Source organism: Sceloporus occidentalis, unplaced genomic scaffold (assembly GCF_023333645.1).
Source record: "Sceloporus occidentalis isolate IW3139 unplaced genomic scaffold, rSceOcc1.0.p SCAF_4, whole genome shotgun sequence".
Lineage (NCBI taxonomy): Eukaryota > Metazoa > Chordata > Lepidosauria > Squamata > Phrynosomatidae > Sceloporus > Sceloporus occidentalis.
In genome coordinates this window covers 2,463,130-2,484,219 of record NW_028316984.1, presented here as the reverse complement: position 1 = coordinate 2,484,219, position 21,090 = coordinate 2,463,130, and the positions used below count along the sequence as shown (strand labels likewise).

The 21,090-nt window shown below is 42.9% G+C and overlaps 1 protein-coding gene and 1 long non-coding RNA gene across 4 annotated transcripts in view; one reads left to right on the top strand and one right to left on the bottom strand.

Moving 5' to 3' along the window:
* The first annotated feature begins 13,315 nt into the window (after nt 1-13,315).
* LOC149313422 (uncharacterized) lies at nt 13,316-20,174 on the top strand. The gene is made up of 3 exons (XR_016280824.1): nt 13,316-13,611; nt 19,480-19,632; nt 19,834-20,174. It is a non-coding gene; the product is annotated as an uncharacterized LOC149313422 (long non-coding RNA).
* SPATS1 (spermatogenesis associated serine rich 1) overlaps nt 19,222-21,090 on the bottom strand; it is a 32,551-nt gene continuing 30,682 nt past the window's right edge. For all 3 annotated transcript variants that reach the window (XM_089519083.1, XM_089519084.1, XM_089519085.1), the window contains one exon: nt 19,222-19,507. In XM_089519083.1, coding sequence (XP_089375209.1) covers nt 19,363-19,507 — 145 coding nt within the window. In that variant the 3' untranslated portion in view covers nt 19,222-19,362. The remainder of the gene's footprint in view (nt 19,508-21,090) is intronic.

Here is a 21,090-nt window from a genome sequence, read left to right as displayed (position 1 = left end):
TATTTGATAAGTGCCACCAGATCTTTGTGAAATTTCCCTTTGCACTTTTGCCATGTCAATCAACACTGCATACATGCTTCAAGACTGTTTAGCTCCTTGGTTTAAGTTGTATTTTTCAATGGCTTATTTTATACCCAGTGCCTTCCGCCCCTTGACTGAAGTAGACTCTGCACAAATACAGCTAATAAAAACATGACTTGCAAATTATTGCCTTGGATTCCTTGCAAATTATGATTGCCTTGGGTTGTTTGTTCACCTACTCTACCTTGCCTCAGCCTGATCATGGCTTGGGATGATGGGAATTGGATTCAGTCACATTTGGAGGGCATCAGTTTAGGGAAGACTGAGCTTCATGAAGAGAATACTATTTCAGAAGTCACGACTGCATGACAAGTCATACACACTTCTGAATTTTGCTCTGCTGCACCACTACTGAAGCTGCAGTAATACCATTCTCTTTTTTATCTAGCCACCCTAGTAATGTTTCTTTCTCTACAGTTTTACTGATGCCTTTCTGACTGCTCTTTTTTCTTCCTCATATTCTAAATCATCGTTGTTGAATTTGGTGGAAAGCCATTCAGCTGTTCTGGGCTTACCTGGAGTCAGTGGTTCTGGTGTATTTTCATTGGTGTTGGAGAGCTGCTTTGGGGCCAGGTGAGCACTTGGATAATCATCCTCTGGTGATCCAGAAAATTTATCCCATTTGTCCCATTCGTTGTTAAAGTGGGGACAAACTGAGGCTTTATGGTTAATTTCATCTTAGTACTGAGGGTGTGATGAAGAGTCTCATTCTGATTTTATCTACTGACCCATTTGTAGATACATATAGCTTCTGTATTACTGCTTTGCTATAGAGTTTCATTAGCTGGCCCTAAGTAACCTAAATGCACCAAATCATTTCTGATCTTGGAAGCTATAGGGTCCGTCCTGGTTACTATTGATATGGGAGATTGCCAATGAATACCAGATGCTGCAGGCTATATTTCAGAGGAAGGAACTGGCAAAACTACCTCTGAGTAATATTTGATTAAGAGAACCCTCTGAAATTCATGGAGCCACCATAAATCGACAGGCAACTTGAAGGCACATACACACACAGAGAGAGATTCATTTTGAGACCATGGATGAGTCACTTTCCATTTTTGCTTTCATGTGGTCATAGGCGACTGGTCACAATTTACACACAGTTGCCTATGAAACATATGAATACATGAGGATGTAATATACTGAATCATGGTACTTCTCCATCATATCTAGTATTGTTGACTAATTGGCAGTGGCCCTCTCCAGATGTCAACCAGAGGTCTTTCCCAACCTTACTAACTTGATCACCTTTAATAGGAGATGTTGGTTCAGATCCTCCATCTGCTCCCTTTTCCCTTCTGCCCTAGCACAACCAACCTTTTCCATACCAGAGAGTGCTCCTACTGCCTATTAATTAATGCCCAGGGAGAGAAGTGTCTGGCTGTGATTCAGAAGCTGGGAGAAGACTTAAAACTCCATCCTCCCAGATATCTAATGAAACAAAGCAAAATAAAACAAAAAAACGTGTGTACACTGAGATCCAAAAGGAGGATCCTAGAGCTTCTCTCAGCTACAGAACCATAGCTGGGCACTGCCTGAATATCCAAGGACTCCCCCAGCCATTAATAACCCATGGGAAGATGTCTCGGTATAGACAGAGTCAGTTGCAGGTGAGAGGGAGGGAATCATTATGCAAAGAGTCATGGGATACCTCCTGGCATAATGACCTATAAAGCTTATACATAGATGTAACAGGAGGTTGCTCCTGCTATATATCACCAACAGGATTCCAGCAGCTATGTCAAAAAAGTAAACGAATATCATCTCCAAGGAAATAGACTTGCATCTAAGCTAATATAAATTTATTCGGTCTTTGACCAGTATAAAACAAAATCACAGCAAGCAACATAACTGTTAAGGGTTAAAATACAAACTTATGATAAACTATACTTAAAAATATCCAAACAAAACGTCTACACAGTAATAGGATGTCCATTTGTCAGTTGAGGGCGCAATTTACAAACAATATACAGTAACAGAATTTAGCCACCTTATGGGATACTGTAGAATCACAATTATCCAATAGGAGGTGTAAATAAAAAGAATCAGTGTTACCTGGAAATTTACTCAGTAATGGAATAATCAATTGATGTCGAATATCTCTATAAAATTGGCAATAAAGGAGAACATGCTCACTGGTTTCTACAGCACCCGAGCCACATGGGCAGAAACCAAATTCAAAAGGTGTTTTTTTTAATCTACATTTCAAAACGGCCGTAGACAACACATTAAAATGTGCCAAAGTTAAGGCCCTTCTAAATTTAGGGAGGATAACATGGAATAAGTATGAAAGTATGGAGCTGGGGAGGAGACCAGAATTTGAACACTGAACATAACATATTTTGAGAGGGAAGCGGAGTCCGTATGTCTTTCTACATCGAGAACTTTTTGTTTAATAATAGATTTAGCTCTATTGGCATCAAGCTTTAGAATTTCATTTTTGTTGAGCCCTAACTCATTCAATTTCTTAAGAAGAGATGTTTCCCAAGGAGATTTACAAGAATCCAAAAAAATTAAATTTGTCAAGCCTCCAGGGGTTTTATGCAATTTTAGCCAATAGGTAAGTATACTGAGCCACAGACTAGATTCTATTTTAATAGTCCCAGCCTCCCTTCTAAGGACAGCATTCGGGACACAATTGGCGACCTGGAAAATTCTCCTAAGGAACTTAGTTTGCACACGTTCAGTTACATTGATGTTACTATACGGCCTCAATTGGGCTCCATATAAGAGTTGAGGGCGAACCTTGGCATTAAACAGTTTGATTGCGGCCGGAATAAAGTGAGCACCTTTAGTGAAAAAATTTTTTTAAGAATAGCCGTTATGGTTCTTTGGGCATTACTAATAACAAGTTCTGAATGGGCTGTTCTCCTTCCAGAGGAATGAAATACAATCCCTAAATATTTAAAAGTCTTAACCTGCTCAATGCGTTGTCTATCCAGTCTCCATTGTCTCCATTTGGGACGGTGACCAAAAGTAAGAATCTTGGTCTTGGAGGAGTTAATTATTAATTTCTCCTCTTTACAGTACAGAGCAAGAGAAGTTAGGGCTCTTTTAAGTCCAATAGGAGATAACAAAAGAATAACAACATCATCTGCATAAAGCAGTGAGTTAATGTGCTTCTTAGCCAGCTTTGGAGGATGAAAAGAAAGATTATTCAAGGCATAAATAAGGGAGTTAATGTAATAATTAAATAGAGTGGGGGCCAGGACACATCCCTGTCTTACACCCATCTTGACAGGAATTGCCTTGGAAACATGTCCTTGGAGGCTGCAGCTAACCTTAATATTAGAATTCTCATGGATCTTAATAAGAAGCAAAAGAAGTTGTTTATCTATATTAGTGCACGATAGTTTCCCCCACAATCTAGATCTATTAACTGAATCGAAGGCGGACTTAAAGTCTATAAATGCCGCGTGTAACGGTTGACCATAATGGAAGTCTTTTTCAACAAGATATTGTAGTATCATTGCATGGTCAATAGTGGATCGGCCGGGCCTATTGCATCTAAGCTAGGGTAGTCAAAATCTGAGCATTATATCAAAAGTTAGTTCTATGCTGTCTCAGCCATCTAGATCAGGGGTAGGCAACCTTTTTGAGCCGGGGGCCGGGTTGCTGTCCCTCAGACAACTGGAGGGCCGAGGCCAAAAAATAAATAATTAAATAGTTTTTTAAAAAAAATAATAATAATTAAATAAATAAACTGGGACAAATGGAGAACAAAATTTTCAAATGGAGGACACTTTTTTAAAAAAAGATGGAGGACACCCAAAAAAATTGCTGATTTTTTAAAAAATGTTAATATAAATGCATGTTTTGGAGGCTTCTATAGACAATTGCTGTCCTTGCCTGCCGCTTGCCCCCCCTTGCCCGTCTCCTCCTGATAGGCCAAAGGCCCCACACCCTCACGCGAGAGGCCAAAGGCTCCGGCGGCAATTGGCGGCAGGACCGCGCTGGGACCAGTCCCAAGGCCTTGCCGGGCCGCATCCAGCCCGTGGGCCACAGGTTGCCTACCCCTGATCTAGATAGTGGTCCTCCCCTGAAAGGTGTCAAACCTCCTCTTTGTGTACCCTTTGTTTAACTTTAAACTTAGTCAATAGATAGCCATCAAGACCTTTGTTCATCAGGTAGCTATAGCCTGAGGATATGTTTCGCAGTATAAATAGGACCTAGATTTCTGTTTTCTTTGAGCTTGTTGAGCTGAAGTTCCAACCCTCAAAACCTTGCTTGTCCGAACTGCTGCTCCAGGCTTAAGTTCTCTGAGCCTTGGGCTCTGCTGAAATCACTTGAGCTAAGCCAATGCTCACTGTCTCTTTCGGGCCTCTAAGTTAGCTTTGCCCACTGGAACTCAGCTCCTAGCCACCACGGTCGTCGCTTGCTTTCCCGTTCCCCACGGCCGTGTACACCATCCACCATTCCTCACATCCATCTCTTGGAGAAGACTCCTAAGGTAATTATTTCAATGGTGCCTCTATCCTTTCTCCTTTACTCCCAAACTCTCCCCCTCCCTTGCTTTAGCATTGAATGTGTGTGTGCGTGTGTGATCCCTTTTGTTGTGTAACTTTAATAAATGTTTATATTTTAATTGCAACTCATTGGCATTGGAGTCTCTGTTTCTTGAGGTTGGACTAGATGACCTCTGGTATACACATAGGGACACGATCTGCTGCGTGCGTTGTTAGGACATGCCTCTCGTAAATTTGAGCTAATTAAATTCCCCTAATTCGATCCTTCCTAACAATAGCTGCCCTCCTCATTCTTAATTTTCTTCTGCTTTTTTGACTGTAGCCCCCACTGTGATCAATGTTTGATTCCAGGTATGAGAATTCTTTTACTATTTCTATTTCCTTGTTGTCAAAGTTGAATTTGTGTAAATTCTCTGTAGTCATTATTTTTGTTTTCTTTATGTTCAACAATAAGCCTGTCTTTGCACTTTCCTCCTTGATCTTCCTTAGATCCATGTCTGTGATGTTTTAAGCTAGTAGTACGTTGTCATCTGTGTTATCTTAGATTGTTGCTATTCCTTCCTCCAGTTTTCACTCCTCCTCCTGTGTTCAGTCCTGCTTTTTGTTCTGCGTACAATTGAACAGAAAAGGTGAGAGGATGCAGCCTTGTCTGACCCCCTTGCCGATTCAGAACCACTCTGTTTCTCCATGTTCTATCCTGACAGTAGCCTCTTGTCTTTTGTGATCTATGCAGTCAAAGGCCTTGCTATAGTCTATAAAGTGCATGCTAATTTTCTTTTGGAATTCCTTGTTGCGCTTCATTAGCCACTGTATGTTTCTAATGTAGTCCTTAATTTGTAATGTGGTACAGGATTCCTTTCCAGAATCCTGCATGTACCTCTGGGATTTCTCTCTCCATGTATGGTTGGAGTCTATGTTACGGAATTTTGAACATGATTTTGCTTGCTTGAGAAATTAGATCTATGGTCCTATAGTTGCTGCAGTCTTTTGTATCTCCTTTTTTGTGGATTGGGATGTATATTGATTGTTTGCAATCTGTTGGCCATTATTTTGTTTTCCATAGCTATAGGCTGGCATCTTCAGAGAATATAAGGAACAGATTTGCACTACTAAGCACAACAGTCCAGAAACCGGAAGAACTATGGTCAGAAGAAGAATGCAGACAGATGCTAACAGTAGTCAAAAAGAAAGCGAAGAAACCATGAATGACAGATAAAACACTACAAGCTGTAAAAAAAAGAAGAGAAGCAAAACAAAAAGGAGACAGGAACAAACTCAGAACCACAAATGCTACAGTTCAACGAATGGTGTGAAAAGGTAAAGACAAATACTATAATGATCAATGCAGAGAGATAGTGGACAACAACAAAAAAGGGAAGAACAAGAGATCTGTTCCACAAGACCAGAGAAATCAAAGGGAAATTCAAACCAAAGACCGGGATACTCTATGACAATAAAAACAACATAATTCAAGACCAGGAATGAATAAAAAGATGCTGGATGCAATGCTTAGAAGAACTATATAAAAGGGATGACAAGGACACATGGATCAAAGAGTCATATGAAGACGAACCCCAAATTGTAAAAAGAGAAATGGAAGCTTCAATTAGAGGAATGAGGAAAAATAAATCACCAGGAACAAACGATATACTAGTTGAATTGCTTCAACCCACACTAACAGAATCAACACCAGTGCTAACCAACATATGTCAACAGATATGGAAAATTACAAGATCAGACTCAACAAATGCAAATGAGAAAACTCCCAGGGTCAGGGGTTTCCAAGCAGACAATGAGCACTAATCAAGCAGACACTTATCCTCTTTTGCATACCCTCCCACCCTGAGGCCTGCCATTAGCAACAGAACAATACACTCCTGCCTTCCCAGAGTCACACAATATATACATACCCAACTCCTTTCCAGGCAAGCATTCTCTGAAGATGCCAGCCACAGATGTTGGCGAAACGTCAGGAATAGTCTATTCTAGAACATGGCCACATAGCCTGAAAAACCCACAAAAAAACTATGGATGCCGACCATGAAAGCCTTCGACTTCACATTATTCCTTATATTGTAAATAAATTCTGTTGAAATATTGTTCAGATCAAATATTGGTATGATGACCAACTTTGTTCTTTTTTAAAGTTTTACTCTTGTTCTTGGAATAAGTAATTAATGGTCTGTGCCACAGTCAGCACCTGGTCTAGTCTTGGCCACCAAAATGGAGCTTCTCCATCTTTTGTTTCTGATCATATAATCTATTAGGTTTTTGTGTTGTCCATCTGGTGATGTCCATGTGTATAGCCATATGTATAGCCGCTTCTTTGGCTGTATGAAAAAGGTGTTTGCAAATGAATAGATTATTGGCTTCACAGAATGCTATCAGACGCTCACCTGCTTCATTTCTTTTGCCTAATCCAAATCTGTATACTGTTTTTGATTCCTCTTTGCTTCCAACTTAGGCATTCCAGTCGTCTATGATTAGCTTAACATCCTGTGCTGGTATATTGTCAATTTCTTCCTGGACTCCTTCATAAAATCTCTCTATTTCTTCTTCTTTTCCATCTGTGGTTGATGATATATTTGAATTATGGTAATAGCCATAGGTTCTCCAAGAAGCTTTACTGAGATGATTCAGTCTAATTGTGCATTACATCCCTTTACTGGTTTTGCCATATCGCTCCTTAGTATGAGTGCCTAATTTTTTGTTAGAATTTTCTTTTGCCAAAAAATAGCCAATCACACCCTCACCTGGCCTCCAAAAGTCAGAATTTTACCCCATTTTTACTACTTGGCCTTGTTTTGCTGTACCAAGCACCAGAATTTATCATCTAAGTTGAGGATAATTAACTTTGGCAGTGTCTCTGACAGTTTTGTTGAAATGAATAGACACACTATAAGAGAGATCCCATTTAGTTACTGAAGGCAGCTATAAGAAGAATTGAAACGTACAGTAGCCTAAGGAGATAGGCTGTGTGATGCTAGAGCCTGTCATCTCTGTCTCACTCACTCACTCCTGTAGAAAAAAAAATAGTAGTAAAAGATTTACAAGTCCCTATATTGGGAGAAAGGTGGGATATAAGAAAAGAAAATAATAATAATAATAATAATAATAATAATAATAATAATAATATCTAATTGCTGGGACCCCAAAGTAGGCAAGTTTAAACATTAGGAGGAACTTCCTGGTAGTAAGAGCTGTTTGACAGTGGAACCCACTCCCTCAGAGAATGGTGGAGTCTCCTTCTTTGGAGGTCTTTAAATAGAGGATAGATGGCCATCTGTTGGGGATGCTTTCATTGTGAGTTCCTGCATGGCAGGGAATTGGACTGGGTGGCCCTTGAGGTCTCTTCCAACTCTATGATTCTCTGATTCCCTGTACTTCTAATTCAGACATTTAGTGATGGTAAACAGCCTAATCAAAACTTGCTAAGATAATGCGTGTAAATGTAATTCCAACTCTATATTCACACACAGACCTTTTTTTAAATCACCTTTGTCACAATCTGAAGGTCAGGATTGTACAATCACTATTCCATATACACAGTTTCAACCATCCACAGCTTTAAAATATTATATGTATGTATATAAAGCAAACTTTGATTTTGCCATTTCAATAAGGGACACTATTTTACTACGCTGTTGTACTTAATGGGTCTTGAGCATCCACGGATTTTGGTATCCACGGTTGGTCCCGGAACCAAACCCCAGCAGATGCAAAGGGCCTACTGTCTGTTGTAATAATAATAATAATAATAATAATAATAATAATAATGTTTATTTATATACCGCTTTTCCAAATTAGATCAAAGCGGTGTACAACAGGAAGTACAATACAAAGTAAAAACAAACAAACAAACAAACATAACAGGCCTCTCTCCCCCTCAAGATGGTGGTTGGAAGAGAGCTCTTAGTCTTTCAGGCCAGGCCTCTCTCTCCCCAAGATGGTGGTCGGAAGGAGGGCTTTTCTTCTTACAGGCAGGCAGTTGGAGCTAGCCTGCCTCTCTCCCCCCAAGATGGTGGCTGATGGGAGGGCTTCCTCTCACAAAACATTCAAATAAGAGAGTAGACACTTAAAAAGTGCCTTGGGGAGTGGGGCTCAGAGGAACCCCATCCTTTCCCCTGCACTTTGCAAGCATGGGTTAGTTATAACTGTTAGAGGTTTTGGCACTGGGCTTGCTTCTCCCTTAAGAAAATCCACTTGATGGGGAAACAGCTTCCTGCAGTCCTGAGTATCAAAGGAGGATGTGCCTATCTGCTATATCGGAATCTTTCTCTGTGGCTGAGGGCCAGAAGATATGCGTCTACAGGCCTCCCAGGAGGTTCCTGTGAAGAAGGCTATTTCTATAAAACAGGGGTCAGCAACCTACGGCCCGCGGGCCGGATCCGGCCCGCCAAGGCCTTGGGACTGGCCCCAGCCCGGTCCTGCCGCCGATTGCTGCCCCCGCCGTGGCTTCCGTGCTGCTCCAGGCGCCTGCGGGGCCTCGCTGCCCTCCTCCTCCTCCTCCACCGCGCATAGCCGTGCGGATGAGGTGGAGGAAGAGGAGGGCAGTGAGGCCTGGGGCGGAGGAAGTGAAGGTGGAGGTGGCGCCTCCTGCGCGCAGCCGCGCCACCCTCCCCGCCTCCCTGCAGCCTCCTCCCTCCGTCTCAGCCTCTGTGGAGGTCAAAGCCTGCACAGAGGCCGAGAAGGAGCGCGGGGCTGTCGGCAATTGCCACGATCGCCGGCAGCCTGTTCCCTCCTTATTTAATTATTTATTTTTTGGCTTCGGCCCACTAGTTGTCTGAGGGACAGCAACCCAGCCCCTTGCTCAAAAACGTTGCCTACCCCTGGTATAAAACATGGAGCTGATTTAGCTCATTGCCCCCAAGCCCTGGCAGCTCTGTGCCATTTCTGACCTGCCAATCTTTCTCTTTGAGAAGTCTAATTAGACTATGGAATTAATACAGAGTGCTCTGAGAAGGATCTGCCAAGAACAGAAATAAAGCACGGACATTATATTCCATGGTGCTGAAATAAGCCATACATATACATGACAATGAGAACTGAGGCAAAGTAAATAGAGATCTTTTTAACTGAGCTATCACATATAGTTTTGTAACTCGCAAAATGATCCATTAGATATTTCCGAAATATTTTTATCATCCCAGACATGAAAGAAAAGGTCAAGGCAATTTGGCACTCCACAGTTTGGTACATTTAGCACATTGATACCCTTGGGTTCTTTCAGAAGCAGATTACAACTGAGCAATGGCATCACTAGGGGTGCTATTACCCCAGGGTAGTAACTCATGCTGTCACCCTCAGGCTGCCTGGCACACACCCCAGCCAGGACAGTGGTCTCTCAGGAGTAGATCAAGATTCTGTGGAAGAAAAAGGCTGGTCTCCTTGCTACCGACGCCTATGTTTCTTGGGCCATTATGGTCTACCTGATGTATTCACAAGTCCCAGAGGAGGTCAAGGTACCATTTGGCAAAAGGAGAGGCCTCCAGGAGTTCACACACTGAAACCCCTCAGAGAGGAGGTTGTCTGGGACCAATTCGATGGGGAGATACACATAGGTGTGCTTATTCTTTTGCTCCCCCCCACCCCCAGTCTGAAGTGAAGGTAGATACAGGCGAAAGGCCCAATTGTATAGCAGACAGGCAATATAGCATTCTTGGGTGGAGTCCTGGGGCCCTTGGGGGAAAAGCTTGGGTGCTTGGGCTGTTCTGCAGCTCAGAGCCACCAGACCAATTGTCCATCATGAGAAGTCCATCAGACTTCTGAGAAAGAGAGGCTGGCCTCCTTGCTACCAAAGGGGAGGCAGACTTGGACACCCCAAGAGGTCATTCACGTCCAGGCCATTCCAGTCTACCCGCCTTGTTTGCAACTTCCAAATGGGTCCAGGCACCATTCAGCAATGGGAATGGCGTCCAAAAGTTAACCCTAGCATTCCAACTGCATCCCGAATGGTTTCCTTGCTGTGTCTGTGCAGGTGAACTGGATCCTTTCTTGGACCTTCCTTGGACCCAGTGTCCTCTCTGTGGAGAGTCACAGCAGTTCACTTCACACCAGAAGGTAGTCTCTTCCCAACAGCACACCAGGTGACACCCCCTGTGAGGGGTCATTTGGTGCAGGCCACCCTTCCCACACCCACCTAGTGATGCTCCTGCAGTTGAATATTTTAAAAAAAAACAATGACCACAGGTGATTTAAATAATTTAAAAGTGTATGATGAACACATTCAAATAGTTATATTTTCTAAACTTTGGTTTAATCTTTAATCAGAATGGAGACTGTAACCAGAAATCAGAAGAAAATTAAGACATGGAAGGGCAGTTATGAAGGAACAAAATAAGATCCTCAAGTATAAACATATATAATATAATATGAAAGTTAGGACCATCCATGTTATAGTCTTTAGTTTCTATATATGCTTGTGAAAGCTGGACAGTGAAGAAGACTGAAAGGAAGAAAAATCAAGGCAGGATACAGACCGCCCAAAAAGGGCAGTCTATCCGCACCTTGTTTTGCTGCGCGAGGGAGCTGTAGTGGACAAATCGCACGGCTCCCTCGTACAGCAAAAAGAACCCTTAAAATGCGGGTTCTTCTTGCGGCCCGTTTGTGATGCCGCAGTGTGCCAATGGCACACTTGCAGCATCACAATGACACCGGGACATGCGGACGCTAAGCGTACCATTTTGACACTCCCATCACGTGCTAGGAGTGAGGCCAGTATCGGTGGTGCGCCCTCAGCAAACCCCTAGCATGTGACGGGGCGCCGCAAAGGCCTGTCTGAAGAGGGCCCAAGTCACTTTAAATGGGGTGCTGGAAGAGAGTTCTATGGATACCATGGGCCTCAAAGAAGACAAATAAATGGATCTTAAAGCAAATCAAGACAGAGCTCTTACTAGAAGCCAAAATGATTAAGCTGAGGGTATTGCACTTTGGATATATCATGACATGACATGACTTATTTGGAAAAAAACCAACAATAATTCTGGGAAAGTGGAAGGCTGTAGGAAAGGAGAAAAAGTGCATTACAGATGGATTGAATCAGTAAAGGAAGGTACAGTATGCCAGGCCAGAGAGGGGCTACTCAAGATCAGGGCTCTTGGAAGTTTATAATTCGTAGGAACATCTAACCCACTCATCTGTCCCATTGTTAATGTAATAGACATTGTTAATGTAATAGACAGTAGCTTGTAATAGTATTATCTGGTAGTACTCAAATGTATCTTCTTTCATCACTCATAAACAAAATAGATTACTTAAGTATTTCCATCCCCTCTCCCATTTTCTAAGTAATTTCCCAATTTTTTGGGGGGGCGGCTTTACATTATTATTATTATTATTATTATTATTATTAACCTTTATATATAAAGCGCTGTAAATTTACACAGCACTGTACATACAATCTTTTAGTTAGACGGTTCCCTGCCCTCAGGCTTACAGTCTAAGAAGACACGACACAAAAGGAGAAGGGAGTGGTGGTGGGGAATGGGATCAGGTCCAGCAGTTTTCCTCCACCTCCAAGGCCTGGACCAAGGTAGATGGACTGGAGGAAGGGCTTGGCTTCTTAATGTATGGTTAAAAGGAGGCTTCCTGGGTCAGAGAGGGGCTAGCCTCTGGGAATGCTTCTGTAAACAATAGAAGTCAAGGGTGGGTTTAGGTGGAAAGACAAGAAGCTCAGTCTTAGACATGTTGAGCTTCAAGCGCCGAAGCCGCATCCACTGAGAGATGGCAGTCAGACAAGAAGAAACTTGCTGTTCAAGCCCCATCGAAAGGTCAGGGGTGGAGAGATACAGCTGAGTGTCGCTGGCGTACAGATGATAGGAGAAACCAAAAGAACTGAGGAGTTTACCTAGGGACAGTGTGTATAGAGAGAACAGAAGAGGACCCAAGACAGAGCCCTGGGGAACTCCAACAGATAGCGGAACAGAGGATGAAGTCTGACCACCTGTGACCACTGCAAAAGATCTGTCTGACAAGTAAGATTTAAACCAGTCAAGAGCAGAGTCAGAGAACCCAAGGTCAGAAAGTAAATCAACCAGGAGACAGTGATCAACAGTGTCAAAGGCTGCAGACAAATCAAGAAGAATGAGAATAAAGTAGAGGCCATTTGCCTTGGCCCGCAAGAGATCGTTTGAGATCTTGGTGAGGGTTGTCTCTGAAGAGTGCCATGGGCGGAAGCCAGACTGGAAAGGGTCCAGGATGGAGTTGGCTTATTATTCTCGCTGTATTAAGAAACTTAATACAGCGAGAATAAACGACCCGTTCTACAGGCCCGTAGCTACCGTGGGGCAAGTGGGGCAAGCGGGGCACTGCCCCGGGGCCCCCAGCCAAAAGGGGCCCCCACGCTGCCCTCCCTCGCCTCACAAATGACTCTCTCTCTCTTTCAGTCTTCCCTCGTTAGCCCGGCCTCCCTTTCCCAGCAACAGAGAAGTCAGGACTGGTGGCCATGTGGGGGAGGCGCAAGGCTGGCAAAAAGGAGCCGAGGAGGAGAGGGAGGGACGGGAGGAGTGGCGCTAATTTCTGAGGGCTGCCTCGGGCTTCATCCACACTGGAGAAATAACCTGGTTTGGCAGCGTTTAAACTCTTTTCTGGCTCAAGAATATGGAATTGTGGGAGGTGGAGTATGTGGTGGGGCCCAGAGCTCAAGGCTTGACTCTTTTCTGGCTCAAGGCTATTGAATTCTGGGAGTTGGAGATTGTTGTGGGGCCCATAGGTCAAGGCTTAACTCTTTTCTGGCCTCTATTTATGGGACACATCCAAATTTCAGACTTCTATCCAGAAGGAATTTCAAAACATCCTCATTTTTTGTAAGATGAGCAGATGTCCTCCTTTTCTAGGACGTGTCCTATGTTTGAACCTTCTGGCCAGGATGAATGTAAAAATGTCTTCCATTTTTGGTAGGATGACCACACGTCCTCCTTTATCCAGGAGGACACTGCCTACATTTCAGCCCTGCCCAGGAGCAATGTCAAAACGTCCTCCATTTTACCAGGGTGACCAGATGTCATCCTTTATCCAGGACACGTCCTACATTTCTGCCCAGGAGGAATTTCAAAACATCCAGGTTTGTTCAGAAGTGTGCCTTTGCCAGCCTTTCCTTGAAGCTGAGAGTGTGTGACTTACATGCCTAGTGGGTTTTCTTGCTTTGTTCAGAGAGTTTGCCTTTGGTGACTTGGGTGTGTGTGAGTGTGTGCCTTCAAGAGGTTTTCTTGGGAGGTTTGTTCAGAGAGGGTTTGACTTTGCCATTCTCTAAGGCTGAGAGAGTGTGACTTGCCCCAAGGTTTTCTTGGAAGATTTGTTCAGAGGGAATTTCCCTTCACCTTCCCTTAAGGCTGAGAGAGTGTGACAAGCCCAGTGGGTTTTTTATGCCCAAAGAAGAGGTCGAACCTTGGTTCTCCTCCTGCCGCACTTCCTCAGATGCATTTAGTCTCAGAGGAGCTCCAAAATCTCTTTGTCTTTGAATTCTATTATTATTATTATTGTTGTTGTTATTATTATTACAACTGAAAGAAAGAAGTTGGCAGCATGAGCTTTCCTAAAGTCTGCTTCCTCAGATGCATTTAGTCTCAGAGGTGCAACAAGATTTCTGTAATGTAAGCATTTATATCAATGTTTTTTTTTAATTAATAATGTTTTTGGCTTTTAGCTGGTTATGTCCTCCATTTTTCTTGAATGGCTTTCATTTTGGGGTAAATTTTGTCCTACATTCTTTCTACATTTTGTCCCGGTTTGGTGGTAGAGAATTATGACAACCCTACCCCAAAGGAGCCACAACAAATGGCTCCTTTGTCCACCGCAACAGAGGGCCCATAAGCACCCTGGAGCAGCACTATGACATCCCTCATGCGCCGCACCATTTGGACACGCTGCATAAGCCACATCATCAACATGCACCCCATGTAAACGGCGGTGTGCCAAGATGGTGCCCGTGGCTCGCTGTGGGACTCAGGACATTAAAAAATATAGGGGCCCCAAATGTACTTTCTGCCCCAGGGCCCCTAAAGGCCTATGGGCCTGCCGTTCTAGGACCTTAGAAAGAAAAGGAAGAAGAGAAATTGGACGATAGCTAGACAAAGAAGAGAGGTTGGGAGATGGTTTCTTCAGAATTGGGGAAACGAGAGCATGTTTGAAGTCAGAAGGGAAGGAACCCATAGAGAGAGAGAGAGATTAAAGATATAGAGGAGCGAGGGCAGAAGAGAAGGGGCTATAGAGATTAGGAGACGGGAGGGAATAGGATCGAGAGAGCAGGTAGTAGGTTTGGAAGAATTTAGCAGCGCAGAGAGTTCATCCAGAGAAACAGGGGGAAACCCAGAGAGTTTATTAGTAGAAGGTACCAGGAGGTTAGTGGTAGGGGACATCCCTGACCTTTTAAAAAACTTTTGAACAGTGCCCCACTACCAGACTATAGAGATTGTTGGGAGAGGGGTTTGCCTTGTGATAACCAGGATCTACTTGCTAATAATCTACCACTGCTATTTTGAAGCAACATAATCATAACACCTACTCCTTAAAAAGCCCAGAATGTGAATTCTGAAGTTGAAAAAAGAGATTGAGGATGCATCTGGTCTGCTGCAGAAATGTTTCACATACACCAGATGGCACAGCTACTTATAAAGAGAGCTGATGGCTTGGGGTGATGCTTGAGCAAATAGGCCAATTAAATTAATCTCTATTCAACTGCAGCAGTTGCTTTTTTTCTCTCCAAGGACTGTCATATGTACTTGGTGTTGCATTAATCCACTGAAGCAATCAATCCAGTTTTGTAAATGCATATATTACTGTCCTAATTGTATTTGTTATATTTCTCTTTCGGTTTTTATGAGATAATGTATAGGGGGGGAGCTCAGAGCCATATTGGTGACATATGCTAGAAAACACATCCCCAGCTGAAATAGTCACTTGGAGGGTTCTACAATAGAGATTCCATGCCATATACCCTAGGGTAAAATCAGTATGTTGCATTTTAATTAGTTACTACTTTGGGTCACCCTGCCTTACCTGGAAGCCTCCTTCCATTGGACAGGATACAAAAGACTGGTACTTACCATGAAACCTCCTTCTAATATGATGAAAAGGAGGCCTGCATTGCTGGGTCCAGTGTGCCTGCCCTCTCTGATGCAACGTAGGGGAGAAGGCCCATACCCATCAAAAATTTCACAGATGACAAATAGGACATGTGTGGCCATGCAACGCCAGTGTGTGGCCAAGATGGCAAAAGTTATTAACAAGGAACAACAAACAGGGATTGCAGCAGTTTGCTTGTGCATGAGCCAACAGGGAAGAACATGACTCTACCTCCTCATCTCCTGAAATCTTGGCCAAGTTAATTGAGTACAAACTATTTTTGCACTTTGAACTTAGTTTGCAGCAACTGAAGTGAACTCAGGCTGCAAGGAGAAAGTGGGAGAAGGAGAGAGAAACTGGGAGATTTTAAAAGCAGGTGAAATAGTGGGATAGAGGATTAAATAAGGCTGTCCCAGGAAAATTGAGAGAACTGGATGGTATGCAGGCTCTCATTCCAATCCACTACTGATTTTGAAAAGCAGATTTTTTTCTGTATCCAGAAGGAGCTGGGGGAAAGGACAGTTTAAGGAGTCAGAAAGGGTTTGCTTATGGAACCCCTGCCTAAACCTATAGGGTGGTCTAGGCTCTTCATCAAAGGCAAGTCTCTGGCCCTCCCTGGAGCCTGTAAAGTGGCCTCTCCAATTCCTTTTCCCTTTCCCAATCCCTATCTAGTGCCTGGGTTGGTATTTCTATCATACCCCCCACAATGGCATTATTATAATCTCCGTCTCCTTTTATTTTTATGCAAACATTTTCCACTGTGTATTGAGTTGTATTTGCAGATTCATGGATTTCCTGAAAAGTTACTTGCATATAAATCTCCTACTCCTCCTATTTGAATATTCTTTTTGAATCTGTTACCCATTGAGGCGGCCTGCACCCGCCCCTTTCCCCGCCTGATTGGGGCTTGGGTATCTGCAGTGGAAGCCCCAGAGGCCCCAATCCGCCACTTCCCCAGGCCTTGGGGAAGCAGCAAAACACCGCTTCCCCACGGCCTAGAACGGGGTGTCCTTGGGGCATCATGCCACAAGGACACCCCATCAGCTGTGGGGAAGGGGAGAAAGGGGCCACTCGGCCCCTTTAATAATAATAATAATTAATAATAATAATAATAATAATAATAATAATTTTTATTTATAGCCCACTTTTCCAGGGTAGATCAAAGTGGGTTACAACAAGGCAAAAGAAACATCGCTGGCGTGGATGTTTAAAGGCTGCACCAGCGATACATGTCACAAAAAGGAGCTCCGTTTTGGAGCTCCTTCCCACGACGCTGAAAGCGCCCTGCAGCATCACAGGGATGTCATGCCTGTGCCGCGTCATTTGGCTGCAGCACACCTGTGACATCATAATGGTGGCGCCCGTGTATACAGGGCACCGCCATTATCATCCTGCCGCAATGTGCTAGGGTTGTGGGGCGTGCCACCCTCAGGTAACTCTAGCACATATCCACACCAGCGCAAAGTGCTGGTCTGGAAAGCACCTTAGTCACTCCCTACATTCTTACCACTCATCTTATCACAGATTGCCAGATTTTCCCAACAGCAACACAAGACAGTCCTATGTAGGGCAACTCAGGACTGGCCAGCATACATGACACAGGCTTCCATAATATCTTGGAGAAAGTCTGATTTGGCATATCGCTTATTGTGCCCATGTTTTCAGTCCCAAGATTTGAACAGCCAAACTAAACAGGATGCCTGAAAACCCTAGGCTTTTCCCACAACATTTCAATAAATGTTTATGTGATCATTTTTTGCCTCCCAGTACAGTGGTCCCTTCTTATCCACTGGAGTTCTATCCTGGACGGACACACCCCACGGTTTTTAATGGCAACATTCATGGTGCAGCTGCCCTCCCATTACCAAGTGCACGGATGGCTATTAAAGTCAATGGGGCTTGCCAACAGGTGATAGGTTCTTGATTTCATTCATTGTGGAACTGTACAAAAATCAAAAATAAAAATACTAGGGCAAAATACATGTAACTATTTGTAAAATACTGAAGATTAATTTTGAAACGAATCCTGAAATCTCTCTATTAAATATGGTAAATAAAACATCAAGACAGGATGAAAAGAGATACTGGAAATTAATGTTAATGAGAATTCTACTAGCACAGAATAAAATAACTCCATCTTTAGATGACTGGCTATTCAACCTATTAGAAATTATTGAACTTCGTAAATTAACCAGTTTTTTTAAATGAAAAGTATATGAAAGAGGTAGAGAACCAATGGGCTCCAATTCTAACTTTTTGTAGAAATAGTTGGAAGGAATAACAGAGATGAAGGTGCAGATGGCAAATAAGGATAATCCCACTTTCTAAACTATACAAACAAACCACTGCTTGAATTACAAGAAAATTTTAAAAATCAGAAGGCAAAAAAGTCAATGGGGCTTGCCATCAGTGGATGCTTAAATCTCTGGATGACAAGCCCACGATTGGGGTGGACGTGCTGTATTAAAATTTCAGGTTCATCTTGATCATTTGCATATTCTACATGGGTTGTGCAGTCCTTCTTCTTCCTTCCTCTGTTTCCCCCTATTTACATATGATAGATACCTGCAACACCTTTCCAGGTTATTTTTGGGAGACATTGGAAAAAACATGAAAGTCTCCTTAAACAAGTATAAAGTGCATTTTTCTGAGCTCTGCATAGCAACAGAAAAAGACAATTCATTTCACTTTGGATCTTGAAGGCTGTGTGTGTGTCTCTATGTATGTTGTCTATTCCAACTATTCTAATATGCGAACCTATCATGTGTCAGTGAGGTTTTGCCCCAGGATGTAAAATGTCTCAGGTGTATGAAATGTGCTAAAGGGGAAATGCTGACGCAGAGGAAGCTGATGAAACTTCAGCATGGAGTTGTGTCATAACAGTTCAATACTGCACAGTCACTTTGGACACATGACAGGAAGATGAAGCACTAGCAGTGGGTTGGATCAGATTCCTAGCCTATGTTTGTGTATATAAGGAAGAATGCTCCAGTACACAACAGGTTAGGTGGATGTCAGTTGGTGGCGGAGCATTATGTCGGATGGTGTAAATATTGCTGTATTGTGCTTGTAAATATTTTGCTGCAACAAAGATTTAAAACAATTTTGGAAGAACCCCAGCAGTCATGAGTGAAACTCTGTTCAGAAGCAGAGGTTTTTGACTCCAGCTAATTCCAGGCTCAGCAGTGGTATTTGCTTTCCTGGCTGGCAGTCTTCTACATATGGACTCAGTTTTTCCCAGTGGCTAACATCATGGCGTTTTCTTAGCAAGATTTGTTCAGAGGAGGTGTGCCAGTGCCTTCCCCTGAAGCTGAGAGGATGTGATTTGCCCAAAGTCACCCAGTGGGTTTCATGCCAAGCTGGGAATTGAGCCCTGGTCTCCTGAGTCATAGTGTAGCACTCAAACCACTACACCACACTGACTCTCGTGAACTTTTAGAAAAATAGGTGTGACATCTCTTACAATGAACTTTTAGAAAAATAGGTGTGACATCTCTTACAACACTTTTTGAATAATGGTAACAATAACCAACCAGAAAAGTTAGTTAACTTCATTCCTGAAGTAATTTGAATTAATAGAATCCTTCCTTCCCAAAATCTTTATTGCAGATCACTTACTTGCAAGACAGTTGATAATCGGTTGACAGATCAGGCTCAGGGTGGGGTGAAGCAGTTCATAACAAAAAGAAATTACCTATGTTATGTTATTTACACCTTGTGAAATGCAGCATAAAGAATGCTTTTTCTAAACTTATTGATAAGTTAATCTTCTAGTTAGTCCAGTTGCAAATAAAGAATGCTGCAAAGTTGGAGCAGGAGACCAGTAATCCAGATTTTTCACTTCCATCTTCTCTCTTTCTAATTCTAGCTGCTTCTCCTTGAGACGGAAAGGAATACTGGCAAGAAAGAGGTAGAGGAGAAAAAACAGACAGAGTGACTGCCACAACCCAATGACCTTTTGGCTTCAAAAGCAAAATTTTCCCACATCAGTGGGACAGTGTGATCTGATGCACAGCCACAGGTAATGGAAACCCTGGTCTCCACAGTCAGTCCAATGCTCAAGCCACTACACCACGCTGGCCCTCACCCCCCAGAAACATGTGTTTTGTTTTGTTGCTAGTTCAGAGATGTGCAATCTTCAGCCTAATGACCTGCCCTCTCATTTTGTGTGACCAAAAGTTTCTCCTCCTGCTGCCCAACTGTTCCCTCTCTATCATTTCAGAGACTATCATAGAACAGAGGCAGGTCAACCATTCTCCTAGTAGTCCTGATAAAAATCGCCCTCCAGTTTTTAAAAGCAGCAGATGTGGGGAATGATTCCCATTGAAATTGCAGGACAGCCAAGTGTTATAACTCCCCTTCCGTACCCTGCTCAAACAATGGATAGATGACAGCTGAACTGCAGGGGATGTGAAACTTAAAAATAACTTTATCTGTAAAGCTTCTTTATGTGACCTGTAAGTGTATGCAAGTGTACGTGAAGGAGGTTGGAGAAGATTGCGCACAGTGGCTAATATTTATCTCATGTGAAATACTACTTTAAAACCAGGACTTTTCATTAAGTTGTGCACACATTGTATTAAAAAAAAAACCAAGTGTGTTATATACTGAAGTTAATTAAAAAGGCTTAACAAAGATTAGAATATAGTTGCATTTTTAAACCTCATTTTTTTGTGGATATACTTTCATTGTATGGTCTCATTCCCTTGATCTGAGGTGGCTTAGCCACCACAGGAGGGAGTTAAAGCTTCACAGTATTGCAGCCAACTTCGAAGAACAAGAGAAATTAAAATTAAGGACATAAAATCTCTGCTTTATGCCCTTAAATTTTTATTTATTTATTTTATGCTATATCATCCATGATGATCTCTGCCAATACACAGCAGCACATAAAGTAAAATGAAGTAATAAAATACACAATCAGAATATACAAATTAAAAATGTTGAAAGTATTTGGTAATACAGTCAGCCTTTCCCTTATGTGGGGGATCTGTTCTGGACCACCACCACCCCCCGTGCAAGGGAAAAAGTGTGTATGCTCGCGCCCCATGGAAAACAATATGTTGTATGCATACAGGGTAGTGCGCCTTGTGTGGCATGAGTGTGTGCGCGCTTCATTTAATTATACTGCTGCTTCAGCGTAAACTGAAAGCCGCAAAAGGGAAGCCCGTGTATGGCGCATGCTGCCTGTGCTGGCAACCAAAAGGACTTGAATGCCTTTGAAAGTCCAAGCTTTGGCTCCTACAGACAGATATGTGTGGTGTGTGTGTGTGTGTGTGTGTGTGCATGTGCTGTCAAGTTGCCTGTTGACTTATGGAAACCCCATGGATTTCATAGGGTTTTCTTAGGCAAGGAATGCTCAGTGGTGGTTTTGACAGTTCCTTCCTTTGAAATATAGCCTGCAGCAGCTAGTATTTATTGGAAGCCTCCCATCCAAGGACTAACCAGGGCTGATCCAGCTTAGCTTCCATGATTTCAT